We start from the raw sequence: 15,886 nt of genomic DNA on the forward strand, positions 1-15,886 counted from the left end.
ATGGTACGGGATTAGATCCGTTATACGGTTATTAATTGCAGGGAGGAGGGAAACTGGCTGGCGAGAGGCGGCTGCAAACCTCAGCACTTCTGCGCCCCTCCTGAAGGCATCTTGGAGTTGGCGCCGTTCCCAGGCTTGAGAGAGAAAAGAGTTTCGTTTTCTAATAAAAGAGAAAAGAAATATCTAAAATTTCACTAGACTTAGTGAAATGCCCTCTAATTACAGGCTAGCAATTAGCACAATATCAGAGCTTTGCTTGACTGAACGAAAAAGTCCCACTTCCTTCCTATTAATCAGCTTGATGAAAAATGTGTGCGGCGAGGCGCAAAGATTCCAAAGTTGCTCAGATCTACAGCGCACTGCTGCAGGAGCTACTTAGCAAAGGGCCAACATGGTGCTCCCCCATCAAGATATACACGACTGGGGTTGATTTCCCGTTATACTGGCCGGAGCGCCATAAATGAGGTGGCTCTGGTGAGCCTAGAACTGACGTCACGTCAGCGGTGCTTCCGGAGCAGACAGGTAGCTCAGCATCCTAAATCATTTAGCGGTGGTGTAATGTATCCAGTCCAGACCGCGTGGCCGGCTTGGGCTCCACGCGGTCAGGCACAAACGTCAAGCTTCGCTCCAAGAGACAATGGACTATGCGGATCCTAGCCCGCTCCAATCAGGGGGCTAGGTTCCCGGCTGAGAGCCTATGGGACTCTCGGCCACTGTAAATAACCTATTGGGAAGTGGGGTGTGTGTGTTTTGGGTGGCGGTTTCTCGGGGAATATAAGCCGACCTGCAAGCCGGCCAAAGTCGTCTTGTTCCTGATCGAATAAAGTACGCTTTGCTGAAATCACTCTCCATCTGCGTACTTTTCAGGCGGCTTCTCCGCAGTTCTGTCATCCACCTCGTCCTCCGTTAAGAGAGGCTCTTGCCAGACTGGCCCCCATTTCGTATACGCCCTATAAATCAGAGAGGGCACATCTAGGTTTCTGCTAGCTGTTGAGAACATCAGAAGAGCCATCGAGTGAAACCTCCTGTCTCACACGGTGGCCAATCAGTCACTATGGAGGTCCCACAACTGGGCATGGAGGCCGAGGCCTTCCCCTGAGGTTGCCTCCTGGCTCTGTGTTAGTGCCTTTGAACGTGGGGGTTCCCCTCAGCCACCATGGCTAGTAGCCACTGATAGATTTATCCAGAGGTCATTTCGGGGTGGATCGCGGGGGATCGCAGTTCCCCCGGGTGAGGTACGGGGGGCGGGGCACATGACGAAGCCCCGCCCCCTGCTTCCAGCCGCCCCGCTTCCAGCCCTCATTCAGCCAGGAGGAGGCAGGAGAAGAGGGAGGGTAAGTTGCTTCCTCCCCGCCTCTCCCCACCCCTGCCTGCCAGGGGCCAGTGAGGGCCTTCACGGGACTTCCTTGCACTCCCACCGGCCTTGCAGGTCCACCGCCGGGCCCCTGATGTCAGGGGGTGTGGCATATGCTAAGGAGTTATGCTAATGAGTTCCCCTAGCTCTTTTTCTACGAAACGACCCCTGGATTTATCCTCCATGAAGCTATCGAATACCTTTTGAAGCTGTCTATTACTGTGGCCATCACTACACCCTGTGGCAGCGAACTCCACATTTTAATCCCTTGCTCTGTAAAGAAGTCTTTTTCCTTTTGCCCATCCCGAATCAGCTTCATTGGATGCCCTCAGGTTCTCATCTTTTGTGAGAAAGAGAAAAAGATCTCTCTCTCCTTTCCGCTTTTGCCGGCCACTCTGGATTTTCTCAATGTTCGAGCCGAGGCCATTTAAGCCCACGGCAAGACAGCATCCAAATTACCCGGGGCAACAGCAGGCTGAAACCGGGCTGACCACTGAAGGGAGGTGTAATGATTCCTTGTTTTATATGTGTGTGTGTCTCTTTAAAAGTTTGGTTGCCTGGATGTGTGATAGAATAGAGTGGTTGAAGAGACAAGTGTGGTGTGATTGGTGATTGACAGAGAGGGGGAGGGGTTTGGGAAGTGTTTCTGAGTAGATGAATAGGTATGTCTGTCAAGAGTGACAGAGGTTTGACAGTTGATGAAGACAGTTGATAAGTTTTTAGTTTTAGTTCTGAAGTCTGGGAGAGAAGCAGTCTTGTGTGTGATATAGGAGTTAGTTCTGTGTATGGAAAAAAGTTGAATGTATATGAAACAGTAAAGTTTAAGAGAACAGAAATTATATGAAAGTCTGAGTGACAAACTGGAGGGAAACAAGAAACGTAGAGGATCTTGGGTTAAAGGGTTACAAAGTTACATGATAAATCCCTGTAGAGGAAGGGAGCAGGGCTTCTGTGAGACACCAAACAATTTATCAGAATATTCACATTACCAGTTACTTTGTTATACCTTTTTATTTATGAAGTATTTCAATAAATCTACTTTTATTTAAACATACCAGCTGAAAGGAATCCTTCCTCAAGAACACTTAGTACCTTGAAAAGCCTTAAACTCGCCCTACCTGCCCGAGAATGCAGAATAAAAAGAAGGCCGAATTCGATTTTAATGCAGAATGGGGGGGAAACCTGGATTTAAAAAGATTAAATTCGATTTTAGTGCAGAATTGCTTGGAGGACAACCACGGTGAACGCGGATTAAAAGGAGAGTGTGGAAAGGACCTCTGCCCACTTCCTCCACTCTGTGCAAGATTTCGTAAAGATCTATCATGTCCAGGGGTCATTTCGTAGAAAAAGAGGTGCAGGAGCTCATTAGCATAACTCATTTGCATATGCCACACCCCCTGACATCACCAGAAGTGCGTCAGAAGGCAACACCCACCGCTCAGGCTCCACTGGACTGTTTTGGGTGGCTAGCTATTGCGGGGGGGACGGGACGTGCAGATCTGTCCTCGCAGAGGAGGGAGAGCTTGTACCTGAATAAAACTTGGTCTTAAAGGTGCCACTGGACTGTTTTGGACCAGGAGCCAGGGGGAGCTCTGCAACTTACCTGGCTGCTTCTTGCTCTGCCTGAGGGCTGCTGGGAGCAGGGGGTGGGGCTTGTTGTATGTGCCCACCCCCTGGGCTCTTTACTGCCGGAGCTCTGCTCCTGCAGGAAATGACCCCTGATCATGTCTGCTCCTGAAGGCTCCTGGCTTTATGGTGGCTCTCCCTGTTCCCAGGACCACCAGGACCCAATTCAGAGCCCACCCAAAGGGGAAAGAGCCCCAGATGTGGCCCCCTCACAGTGTTCCCTCTAAGCTGAGTTAGTGTGAGCTAGCTCACCATTTTTTGCCTCCAGCTCACACGTTTTGTCTCAGCTCAGGAAGGAGGGCTCCAGAGCAAACTAATTTATGTAGTAGCCAAATTGCTTGCTTACAACTTTAATGCCAGTAGCTCACAAAGTAGAATTTTTGCTCACAAGACTCCACGGCTTAGAGGGAACATTGCCCCCTCCAGCTGTTGAGCCATTTTTTCCCTGGAGCATCGGCCAACTTTCCAACTTTGCAATCCAGTGGGGTGACGTTCCTGACAAAGTGTTAAGCAGCTAGTGGTCCAAAGGAAAACCTCCTGCGGGTTGCTGCAAATACTCGACAGCCAGAAATGCCGCTCTGACTTGGAACTTCCAGTTGCTTCTCCCTATCCGATCCTGTTTCTGTCCAAACGGAATCCAAACTAAGCCGCTCGAACTGCATTTTCTGGTCTCAAGAGAACTGTATTTATGCCAAACGTATTCTAACTGGAAATGGGTGGATTCCATCCCATTTTGCTGTGACCTGAACATCGCTGCCTGAAGAAACAATCTTTTGGGTTTGACGGCTACACTCGAATGCCACAGTCCTCGGCAGAGTTACTTGGAAATAAGGGGCCAGGACTGGGGAGAGCTGAGTTCCATTACCCACTCAGGCATAACGCTCGCTGGGTGTCCTTGGGTCAGTCACTTCCTCTCTCAGCCAAATCTGCCTCACCAGGCTGATATGAGGAAATGACTGGGGTGGGGGTGGGGAGCTGTTTATGGTGCTCTGAGCTCTGTGGAAGAAGGGCGGGATGAAAATTTGAAATATTAAAAAGCAGCAAAAAACCCCCCCCCCCATTATGATAGAGACCATGGCACTAGGAACTTGGGGTACGAACAGAAGAGAAGCCAATGTTGGATCGGGCCAATGGCCCATCCAGTCCAACACTCTGTCACACAGTGGCCAAAAATACCAGGTGCCATCAGGAGGTCCAGCAGTGGAGCCAGGACATTAGAAGCCCTCCCATTGTTGCCCCCCCCCCCCCACACACCAAGAATACAAAGCATCCCTTGCCCCAGACTGAGAGATCCTATCTATACCTTGTGGCTAATAGCCACCAATGGACCTCTGTTCCTTATGTTTATCCAGTTCCCTCTTGAAGCCGTCCATGCTTGTAGCCGCCCCCACCTCCTGTGGCAGTGAATTCCATGAGTTCGTCACTCTTTGTGTGAAGAAGTGCTTCCTTTTATCCGTTCTAACCCGACTGCTCAGCAATTTCATGGAGTGCCCACGAGTTCTTGTCTTGTGTTGTGAGAAAGGGAGAAAAGTACTTCTTTCTCGACCTGCTCTATCTCATGCATAATCTTGAAACCTCGATCATGTCACCCCTCAGCCGTCATTTCTCCAAGCTAAAGAGCCCCAAGCGCTTTAACCTTTCTTCATAGGGAAACTGTTCCAACCCTTTTTATCATTCTAGTTGCCCTTTTCTGCACTTTTCCCAATGCTATAATATCTTTGCTGAGTTTCCCTGACAAAAATCAACAACCCCGAACTGTTACTATCCCCAGTTATTGGGGGGGGGGGGGAGAGAGAGAGAGATTTGGATTGTACCTAATAGCACCTAGAAGGAGGGGATTTTTATCAGAGAAACTGCAAAGAGGGTAACGATTCCTTGATTGGCATATCCAACCATGGGTCTCTGACGTCACACGCAGTGTGCCTCTAAATCCTGCTGAGTTCAATGGGATTAACTTACTGATACAATTGTTTAGAATTGCATCTTGAACATAATCAAGTTCTGGAAAAAAGCCGGCCCACAGTTTGATTCACAAGCAAAATGTTTTCAAGAATTACGTGCGAGGGAGAGCAATTCCACACTCCACGGTTATTGCTCTCTTCGGGTTTTAAATGTAATGCACTGGATAGGCCTGAATGTATTTATTTGGCTGCAGTCACATACACTAAATAATCTGTTTTCAATCCACTTTCAGTGCCCTTTCCAACTGGAATTTACTGTGTGAACTGGCAACATCCAGTTGGAATGGGCACTGAAAGTGGATTGAAACCAGATCATTTAGTGTGTGTTGTGTACGAAGGACGAGTCAACCCTAAACTAGCCCTGGGGTCAGGTGGAGCTTGCGTCCACAAAACAATGGTTGGCTGGGATCCTAGAATAGACCAATAGAGAAACAATGGCTGCGGTCACACAGAGCATTAGGCACGCTAGAGAGACAGAAGATAGGCGGATTTTCCGGGCGCGATCTCACCACGACATCTCGGAAGCGTAGAGCTCCTGTGGTGAACCCAAGGCTTCCTGCAGAAGATGCGCGGTTAAAAACTAGTACCTCGGAGGTACTAGTTTCCGGTAACCGCGGGGCAAGGGCGGGCGTCTGATTGCGTTTCCGGTGGTAGTTCCGGCGCCTGCCCATGCCCCCTCGTATAAAGGCTTTTTCCCCCCAACTGTCCATGGGATGCGCACGAGCACCCAACAGGGCATGCACACACTTTGGTCTCCGTAGAAAAAAACACCTGTTTGCTGCGCCACTTCTTTGCCACGGTGCAGGATTGTGGTGTGCTCGGCACCTCCCCCCTACCACGGGACCTCCACGGTACGTCTGCTGGCGCAACCGCGTGTTATTTTGCCCCGGGGCAAACAGCCACGCTTCCCCCCTGCATTTTCCTGCCCTAGTAATGTAAATAGCCTATCGTTGGGAGTGGGAGTGTTTGGGGGTCTGGTTTTTTGCATGCTTTAAAACCAGGCTTCTGCCTGGGATTTTGTCTTCCTTCTCCTAGCTGAAATCACTAATAAAGTAGAGCTGATCACTGTACTTGGGGATCTGTTCATCCATGGAACCCACTATTTAACAGTGTGTGTGACCGCGCCTTTATGTATTGAACCAGGGCTTATCCATATCCCTTGGGAAACGATTCCATGCGAGAACAGAGACCGGGCTGGAAGAAGTAGCAGGCATGAATTGATTTTCCTTAGAATCTCATATTCAGGATATATAAAGAAAAATAATCTGCCTGGGGAAATTGTTGTTAGATTCTCGAAGAGGCATGTGAGGGATGCAATCCTCAAAGCTGTATCTGGAGTACCCCTGAAAGTGGGGGAGAATGTCATCAGAGTTCTTAAAGACATTCCATTTGAAATAAGGCAAAGGAGAAAGAAGTATAAAGAGCTTATTCTCTTTCTTCAGACAAATTCAATTGGATATAGATGGCTAACTCCAGAAGGCATCACCTTCAAAATCAAGGATAAAAAAGAAAAGATTGACTCTGTTCTGAAAGCTCGGGAATTTTTAAGAGTCCAGATGGGAGGGCCAGAGGAGGAAGAAAAAGAAGAAGAGGACAGTAAGTCCAGTGGCGAGCTGGACTCGGATCCTTCCGGGAAGGACTCTCTTTCTGAGAAAGGTGCAGCAGCTCCTAAAAGTCCTTATAAAGTTGTGGAAGAGAAGGGGCAAGGAGAAGTGAAGGCTGAAGGACTCTGAGTTGTGCCTTTGAAAAAAGTTTAAAATTTAATGCTTGGGGGTATTTCTTAACAATAGTTGAATTTAAGAATTTAAAAAGTTAATGATATATACTTGACTCAGTTTGTAAAGGGGCTAGCGGGATGAAGACTTGAAGTTTTGTATAAGCTGATTAGAAGCTCTCCTCTCTTGGGTTTTTAGGTATTAGTGGGTGTCTTTACTTTGTCCCTAGTGTAGTCCCCTACCCTATTTCTGTTATAGTATGTAGTGTTTATAAAAACATAATAAAAAAAATCCCCTTTGGGGGGCCAAAAAAAATAATCTCCAATTAATGGGTTGCAGGCTAGCCTGACCTTGTCAGATCTTAGAGGCTAAGCAGGGTCAGAGCTGGTTAGCATTTGGATGGGAGACCACCAAGGAAGCCCAGGGTTGCTACGCAGAGGCAGGCAATGACAAACCACCTCTGAATATCTCTTGCCTTGAAAACCCTACAAGGTCGCAATAGGTTGGCGGCAACCAGACAGCACCTTCGACCACCAGAATCCCATCTTTCATTTGAAAGAGGAAACAGAGACAAAAGAAGCGAGTTTCCATCCCTCACAGTTTCAAAAATCCCTTTGGAAGTGTGATGGGAACACACGCTGAAAGGTCAGGAATCAGAGAGGTCATTACTTAAAGTTTTCAGTGCAAACTGGGTTTCAGTTCAGAGCCAGTTTGGTGTAGTGGTTAGGAGAGCAGACTCTAATCTGGGAGAACCGGGTTTGGTTCCCCACTCCTTCACGTGCAGCTGCTGGTGTAGCCTTGGGTCAGTCACAAGTTCTCTCAGAGCTGTTCTCTCAAGGGCAGTCCTCGAGAGAGCTCTCCCTGCCCCACCTACCTCACAGGGTGTCTGTTGTGGGGAGGGGAAGGGAAAGGGGATTGTAAGCCGCTCTGAGACTCCTTCGGGTAGTGAAGGGCGGGGTATAAATCCAATCTCCTCCTCCTCTCCATTAAGTTTAAAACCCGAAGAGAGAGAGCCAGTTTGGTGTCGTGGTTAAGTGCGCAGACTTCAGTCTGGGAGAACTGGGTTTGATTCCTCACTCCTCCACCTGCACCTGCTGGATGACCTTGGGCTAGCCATAGTTCTGTCAGAGCTGCCCTTGAAATGAGCAGTTTCTGTCAGAGCTCTCTCAGCCCCACCTGGCTCACAGGGTGTCTGTTGTGGGGAGGGGAAGGGAAAGGAGATTGGAAACCGTTCTGAGACTCCTTTGGGTAGTGAAGGGCGGGGTATAAATCCAATCTCTTCTTCTTCTTCTTCCTCTTCTTATGTCCTAGAATTTCCCATGATTGACAAGGGCAGAATAGCCCAGTATCCAAAACTGCAACACCTATATTGCTAGGCTGTGATAGGGTTGTCTAGCACACTACATATCTGGAGAATAAGCGAGCGTTTAAGAATACAAATGTTGGCCCGCCTGGATACGATACAGCAATTAAAGCATTTTTGCTCCCTTACAATTCAGACCACCAAGGGAGAAAATGTCAAAGCGTTTGCTCTTTTCAAATTGATGATTCCAAGTCTGGAATCTCCTCCTCCTCCTTCTCTCTCAGATTTACAGGGCAATTTAATTATCTCCATTCCCTTCCTGAAACAGATAATCAGACAGAAAGCCTTCTAGGCCGGGGACATTAAAAGGCAGGTTAAATTTCATAGCTGGGAATGATTTCTGCAGACTCTCCACTCTGTGGAAAGGGCTGCTTCTTTCTCATATGTGTGTTGGCGTCGCTGCATTCACATCGCCTCCCAGAACAACTTGGCTGCGGTAAGAGTGATGAAACGTGAGCTTTGCAAAAAGAAGTTCTCTTAATCCGACCTTACCCAATTTCTCCCTGAAATCCAACCATTTGTTTCTTTTCCTCTTTTGAATTTGAAGTAAGTTTCTAACCAGTTCCATGTTGATGACAGAAGGCTGCTAACTTTGGGTCGGGAAATACCTGGAGATTTTGGGGGTGGAACCTGGGGACGGGGGGTTGGGGAGGAGTGGGGTATAGTGCCACAGAGCCCACCCTCCAAAGAGGCCATTTTCTCCAAGGGAACTGGTCTTGGTCATCTGGATGTAATAGTGGGAGATCTCCAGGTGCCGCCTGGAGGTTTTCAACCCTAACAAAAAGGAGTGGAGGGACAGTGTAATGTATCCATCTCAGACCGCGTGCGCGGCCATTTCGCCACGCGGTCATGCGAAGCGGCTGAGCTTCGCTCGCAGTAACAATGGGACAAGCGGATCCTAGCCGGCACCAATCGGCAGGCTAGGCTCCTGGCCGAGAGCCTATGGAACTCTCGGCCCCTGTAAATAGCCAATCACTTGTGTGTGGGTGTGTTTGGGGTGCGGGGTCGTTGCACATATAAACCAGCCTGCGAGCTGGTTACTTTGTCTTGTTCCTGATCTAATAAATGATGAGATGAGATTGGATTTATACCCCGCCCTTCACTTGGAGTCTCAGAGTGGCTTACAAACTCCTCTCCCTTCCCCTCCCCACAACAGACACCCTGTGAGGTAGGTGGGGCTGAGAGAGCTCTGACACAAACTGCTCTTTCAGGAACAGCTGTGCCAGAGCTTGTGACTGACCCAAGGTCACATCAGCAGGTGCAAGTGGAGGAGTGGGGAATCAAACCCGGTTCTCCCAGATTAGAGTCTGCACACTTAACCACTACACCAAACTGGGTCTCAATACCGAGGGGGGAGGAGGAGGAGGAGATTGGATTTATACCCCACCCTTCACTACCCAAAGGAGTCTCAGAGCGGCTTACAGACTCTTTTCCCTTCTCTTCCCCACAACAGACACCCTGTGTGGTGGGTGGGGCTGAGAGAACTCTGACACAAACTGCTCTTTTTCAAGGACAGCTGTGCCAGAGCTTGTGACTGACCCAAGGTCACATCAGCAGGTGCAAGTGGAGGAGTGGGGAATCAAACCCGGTTCTCCCAGATTAGAGTCTGCACACTTAACCACTACACCAAACTGGCTCTCAGTACAGTAAAGTGCGCTAAGCTGAAATCACTCGTCCGTCTGCGTACTTTTCAGACAGGAAGGGACGTTCTTCAGAATTTCACTCTACGGATGCTGAGAGGCAGCCCATGTCTTCCCAAACCCTCCTATTTGCCTGCTAAGGCATCGCCCTGGGGTGTGAAGCATGAAACAACTGCGAGGGCCGAAGTTACAAAAAAGGGTGCACCGATTTGTCTACAGAGAGAAAGGAAAGTGAAATCCCTCTCTGAAAACAGGAAAAAAAGAGAGAGAATAAGACGAATCAATCAGTGGCTACATCACAAAAGTGAATTTTTGGGAAAAAGAAATTCCCTTCCCCATGGCAATGCTATTAAAACCCCAGAATAATCTTCATTTAATAACATAAGAGAAGCCATGCTGGATCAGGCCAATGACCCATCCAGTCCAGCACCCTGTGTCGTTGTTGTTGTTCAGTCGCACAGTCGAGTCCGACTCCTTGCGACCCCATGGATCACATCACGCCAGGCCCTCCTGTCTTCCGTCGTGCTCCAGAGTTTGCTCAATCTCATGTTCGTTGCCTCGATAACACTGTCTAACCATCTCATCCTTTGCCTTCAATCTTTCCCAGCATCAGGGCCTTCTCCAGTGAGTGCTCCCTTCTCATTTGGTGGCCAAAGTATTTGAGCTTCGGCTTCAGTATCTGCCTTAACGTGGCGAGGGGGCTTGTGTGGTTCGATGAGGCTGTGGGCTATGCCGTGGAGGGCCACCCAGGACGGACAGGCCACGGCGGAGAACTCAGACAAAATGTGATCCACTGGAGAAGGAAATGGCAACCCACTCCAGTATCTTTGCCAAGAAAACTCCATGGACAGTAACTGTGTCATAGAGTGGCCTAAACCCAGGTGCTATCAGGAGGTCCACCAGCAGGGCCAGAACTCCAGAAGCCCTCCCCCCGGTTGCCCCCCCGAAACACCGACAATACAGAGCATCAAAAGGAAAAAAGCGACCGCCCAGTAAATCTCACCTTCTGAAGGTACTGCGCTTTCTGATCATCCACTCTCTCCATTTCAGTATCTTCTTGGGTTCCCATTTCTTCCTTTCCTTAACAAAAGAAAGACAAGAAGGAGTAAATCTTGGAAATGTAAAAAAGTAGAAGGCTCGCTTTACCATATGTGGTGGACATGTGAAAAAGCTAAGAAGTTTTGGGTTGAGATTCATGCAGAGATGGAAAAATAGTTAACTGCACATTTAAAAAGGAACCAGAAATATTACTTTTGGGACTTAAAATGGAAGAGGTCAATGTGGCGAAAAGGACGCTTATGTGGTATATGATTGTGACTGCCAGAATGACACATGCGCAAAGTTGGAAACAGGAGGAAGTTCCTGGAATTGGAGAATGGATTAAAAAAACTACTTTTTATGGTTGAAATGGATAAGATGACAAGGAAACTGAATAATATGTCAGCAGAAGACTTTTTTGAAGATTGGAAAGACTTAAAAGAATATCTGGAAAAATACTGGGATGTGAGAGACAATTTATTTTGCTTTGATAACTATTGAGTATAGAGAATTGTGAAAAAATAAGTTACCTGTAGAATATGTAAAAGATAAAGAGGAGTACTTAAGAGTAACCTAAAGATTATGCAGGAGGTTGTACCACTGCGGGAAGCCATATATAGGGGGGAAAGGGAGGAGGGTAGGATATAAAGGGATAAGAACTGTAATACAAATGTTGAACTTTGTTGAATATATCCTAAAAATAAAATGTTTACAAAAAAAAAAAGACAACAAGGCCCTAAGAGAACATACTGTAGGAAGTAATTCAAAAATGGTCCAGACTAGTACACTTCAATGCCTGGGGGGGAAAGTGTTAAGGTGCAGTGATGATATTTAATACATGAAAACAGTGATGGTTTGAAAGCTGGCTGAAAGACTGGGGGGGGGGGGGGGAAGGAGGAGGAGGAGGAACTTAAAGAAAGAGCCATCTTGGGTTGTGCAAACAGCACAAGGCAGGGGGAAGGCAGGAGGTGCATCAGACATCAGGTGGGAGATGCCATTTTTTACTACCCCTTAGGAAAAATTCCCTAGAATCCCTCATAGAATCATAGAGTTGGAAGGTACCTCCAGGGTCATCTAGTCCAACCCCCTGCACAATGCAGGAAATTTTCAACTACCACCCCCCCCACACACCCCCAGTGACCCGTGCCCAGAAAATGAAGCTGCCTGATACTGAAAACTGGTCCACTAAGGTCAGTATCGTCTACTCAGACTGGCAGCAGCTCTCCAGGGTCTCAGGCAGAGGTCTCTCACATCACCTACTGCCCGGTCCTTTCGACTGGGGATGCCGGGGTTTGAACCTGGGACCTCCTGCATGCCAAGCAGATGCTTTTCCGCTGAGCCACAGCCCCTCCCCAAAGAAGAAAACTGGCAAATCAGGGGAAAAGGTTCTATATTATTATAATTGTTGTTGTTGTTGTTATTATAATATCTACCCTTTCCTTTTGGTGCTAACTTTTTTACTTGCAGGGAATTGGTTTTGACATCAAGGTAGTATTAAAAATGATGACCCCGCTCACCTGTAGCCTGAACCAGTATGGTGTACTATCTCAGGTCTCTGTCACTCCATGTTTGGTGTAGTGGTTAAGTGCATGGACTCTAATCTGGCAGAACTGGGTTTGATTCCCCACTCCTCCACTTGCAGCTGCTGGATGACCTTGGGCAGGCCAAAGTTCTGTCAGAGCTGTTCTCTCAAGGATAGTTCTCTCTCAGCCCCACCTACCTCACAGGGTGTCTGTTGTGGGGAGGGGAAGGGAAAGGAGTTTGTAAGCTGCTCTGAGACTCCGAGTGAAGGACAGGGTATAAATCCAATCTCTTCTTCTTCTTCATGTTGTTGCAAGCATAGATTGGGCTTTATGGTGGAACTAGAGCAGGAGTCCCCAACGTGCCCGTGGGCACCCCGGTGCCTGGTGATACCTTTCCTGGTGGCCCACCAAGTGTTTTTAGAAAGTGGGTGGGGTCAGATTGGGCTTTTGTCCAGCAAGGCTTCTGATTGGCTGTGCAGATTTAAAAAAATTTTTTGGATTTGCTTTAAAACTTTTGCTTTGGCAACAGCTGCCACCACAGCACAAGATCTCCACTTTGTGACTGAAGGTAAGCTGAGGCAGCCATTTTGTGGATGGCTCTGCCTCCTATGGCACCTATTTTGTGGCAGCCATTTTGTGGCCGTGTCCACCGAGCTGTGTCAGAGAGCCAAACCTTCCCACGGGCGCAAAAAGTTGGAGACCCCTGTAGGGGACAGCAGTGAGGCCAGGGTCTAAATCTGCATCAGCATTTGGCTAAAACGAAGCCCGACACTTACTGCTGGTCGCTGAAGCCTGATTAAGCAAGCCACTTTTCTCTGCAAAGAAAGAGAAGACAGACAATCTTAGGGACTTAAAAGACATCCAAAGGGATACGTTTCTCTCTCCCAAATCCCCACCCTTGTCCCTTAACCAGAACTGACTGTGCCACACCCGTGGATACATTTATAAGCATGGGGCCATTGTTCCACTAATGTCTGGGCATCCCTGCACTCGCTCTGGCCAGAATTTGCCTCTTAATTTCCATGCAGAAAATATACGAGGGGTGTGTGCGTACCCTTACCCAAGATAACCTATCTGAGACAGACAGACAACCTTTATTGGCATGTAAGAGATAACATTAAAATTTAGGAATACATCATAGGTATGGCTGTTGCACAGCCAACAGGAAAAAAAGAACTGATCAATTAATGGTTTCCCTGGTTCGAATTACAGATTGAAGAAAACGAACAACATTAAAAGTTATAGAAGCGTTTTGCCTGGAGAGTAGCAACTGGACCTTGATACTCTCAGGAAGGCCACGCCATGTAAAAAGAACGGTGTCCAGAAATTTTCCTTGAATCTTAATATAAAATGGACAATTTAAAAGAACATGGGAACCGGATTCGATAGCACCCTGACCGCAGGGGCACTGCCTAAGTTCACAGGGGATTTTTTGGCATCTTCCAGAGAAGATGGCCGATGGCAATACATTAAATCCGGCTAACATAAATGCCCTTCTTTGATGGTGATCAGTTAGAGAACAAAAATAAGTAGCTGTCTGGCCCAGTGTCTGGGGTGAATCCCAGAGGAACTGGGGAACAGATAACCCATCTGAGAAAAAGGGCACAAGGGCTTGGTCCCTTCATTTAACGAAGACAGGGCAGCTATGTTCCCTCTAAGCTGCGGAGTCTTGTGAGCAAAAATCCTACTTTGTGAGCCACTGGCATGAAAGCTGTGAGCGAGCGATTTGGCTACTGCAAAAATTAGTTTGCTCTGGAGCCATCCTTCCTGAGCTAAGACAAAAATCTGTGAGCCATAGGCTAAAAAACTGTGAGCTGGCTCACACCAACTCAGCTTAGAGGGAACACTGGCAGCTTCCCCCCAGGAAGGGAGATTGGGGGGGGGGTTATCTCTCCAGGCCTCCAGATGATGAGTGGGGCTCACGAGCACATGGAGCTGCCTTCTACTGAATCAGATCTTTGGTCCATCAAGGTTGGTACCGTCTACTCAGACTGGCAGCGACTCGCCAGGGTCTCAGGCAGACAGAGGTCTTTTGCATCAACTCCTGCCTGGTCCTTTTTAAACTGAAGGTGCCGGGGATTGAACCTGAGGCCTTCTGCATGCCAAGCAGATGTTCTGCCACTGAGCCATGGCCCCTCCCCAAACAAGCACATGAACACATGAAGTTTCCTTATGTTGAATCAGACATTTTGGTCCATCAAGGTCAGTCTTGTCTACTCAGACTGGCAGCGGATCTCCAGGGTCTCAGGTTCAGGTCTTTCTCATCACCTCCTGCCTGATCCTTTTAACAGGAGGTAGCAGGCTTCGAACCCGGGGCCTCCTTTGTGCCCCAGCATTGGAAAGAGATGCCAGGGAAACAGGCCCTGCGCACTGGCTCAGGAACACTGCAACCTATTAACAGACCCTTTGTGCCGGAGCTGGGGGGCGGGCGGTGCTGTACTGGCACTGGAAAGAGGTGCCCAGGACAGGGAGTCTGCACTCGCCCGGGGGTACTGCTACATATGAATACTTCCTTTGTGCCAGGCAAAGGGCCCTCTGCAGTGGCCCAGGGGCACTGCTACCTATGAATAGTTCCTTTGTGCCGGGGCTGTATTGGCACTGGAAAGAGGCGCCTGGGAAAGGCACTCTGCACTGGCTCAGGGGCACTGTCTCCTATTAATAGCTCCTTAGTTCCAGGGAAAAGGCCACTGGCAGGTGATGCGGGGTGGTGGTGGTGGTAGAATTGCCAGATGCAGGCTGGGAAACTCCTGGAGATTTGGGGGTGGAGCCTGGGGAGTCCAAGGACCTCCGTGGGGTCAAAGCCCACCCTCCAAAGCATCCATTTTATCCAGGGGAACTGATCTCTGTAGTCTGGAGACGAGCTGAAATCCTGGGGATCCCCAGGCCCCACCTGGAAGCCGGCATCTCTAGGCCCTGGAAAGGGCCCTCTGCACAGGGGCTCTGTCTCCTATTAACAGCCGCTTTGTGTTGGGGGAAAGGGCCCTCTGCACAGGCTCAGGGGCTCTGTCTCCTATTAACAGCTGCCTGGTGTCGGGGAAGGGGCCCCCTGCACGGGCTCAGTCTCCTATTAACAGCCGCTTGGTGTCGGGGGAAAGGGCCCTCTGCACAGGCTCAGGGGCTCTGTCTCCTATGAACAGCTGCCTGGTGCCGGGGGAAAGGGTCCTCTGCACAGGCTCAGGGGCTCTGCCTCCTATTAACAGCTGCCTGGTGCTGGGGAAAGGGTCCTCTGCACGGGCTCAGGGGCTCTGTCTCCTATTAACAGCCGCCTGGTGCCGGGGGAAAGGGTCCTCTGCACGGGCTCAGGGGCTCTGCCTCCTATTAACAGCTGCCTGGTGCCGGGGGAAAGGGCCCTCTGCACGGGCTCAGAGGCTCTGCCTCCTATTAACAGCTGCCTGGTGCTGGGGAAAGGGTCCTCTGCACGGGCTCAGGGGCTCTGTCTCCTATTAACAGCCGCCTGGTGCCGGGGGAAAGGGTCCTCTGCACGGGCTCAGGGGCTCTGCCTCCTATTAACAGCTGCCTGGTGCCGGGGGAAAGGGCCCTCTGCACGGGCTCAGTGGCTCTGTCTCCTATTAACAGCTGCCTGGTGCCGGGGGAAAGGGTCCTCTGCACGGGCTCAGGGGCTCTGTCTCCTATGAACAGCCGCCTGGTGCCTGGGGAAAGGGCCCT

At 49.2% G+C, this 15,886-nt stretch overlaps 1 protein-coding gene across 1 annotated transcript in view; it reads right to left on the minus strand.

Moving 5' to 3' along the window:
• The window catches only part of LOC107122115 (chromosome unknown open reading frame, human C11orf88), a 32,062-nt gene that overhangs the window by 15,769 nt on the left and 407 nt on the right, over nt 1-15,886 (minus strand). The window contains exons 2-3 of the mRNA XM_015425148.1: nt 12,997-13,035; nt 10,663-10,739 (exon numbers count right to left, since the gene is read on the minus strand). Coding sequence (XP_015280634.1) covers nt 10,663-10,739; nt 12,997-13,035 — 116 coding nt within the window. The remainder of the gene's footprint in view (nt 1-10,662; nt 10,740-12,996; nt 13,036-15,886) is intronic.

Source organism: Gekko japonicus, unplaced genomic scaffold (genome assembly GCF_001447785.1).
Source record: "Gekko japonicus isolate JY-2015 unplaced genomic scaffold, Gekko_japonicus_V1.1 scaffold3914, whole genome shotgun sequence".
NCBI lineage: Eukaryota > Metazoa > Chordata > Lepidosauria > Squamata > Gekkonidae > Gekko > Gekko japonicus.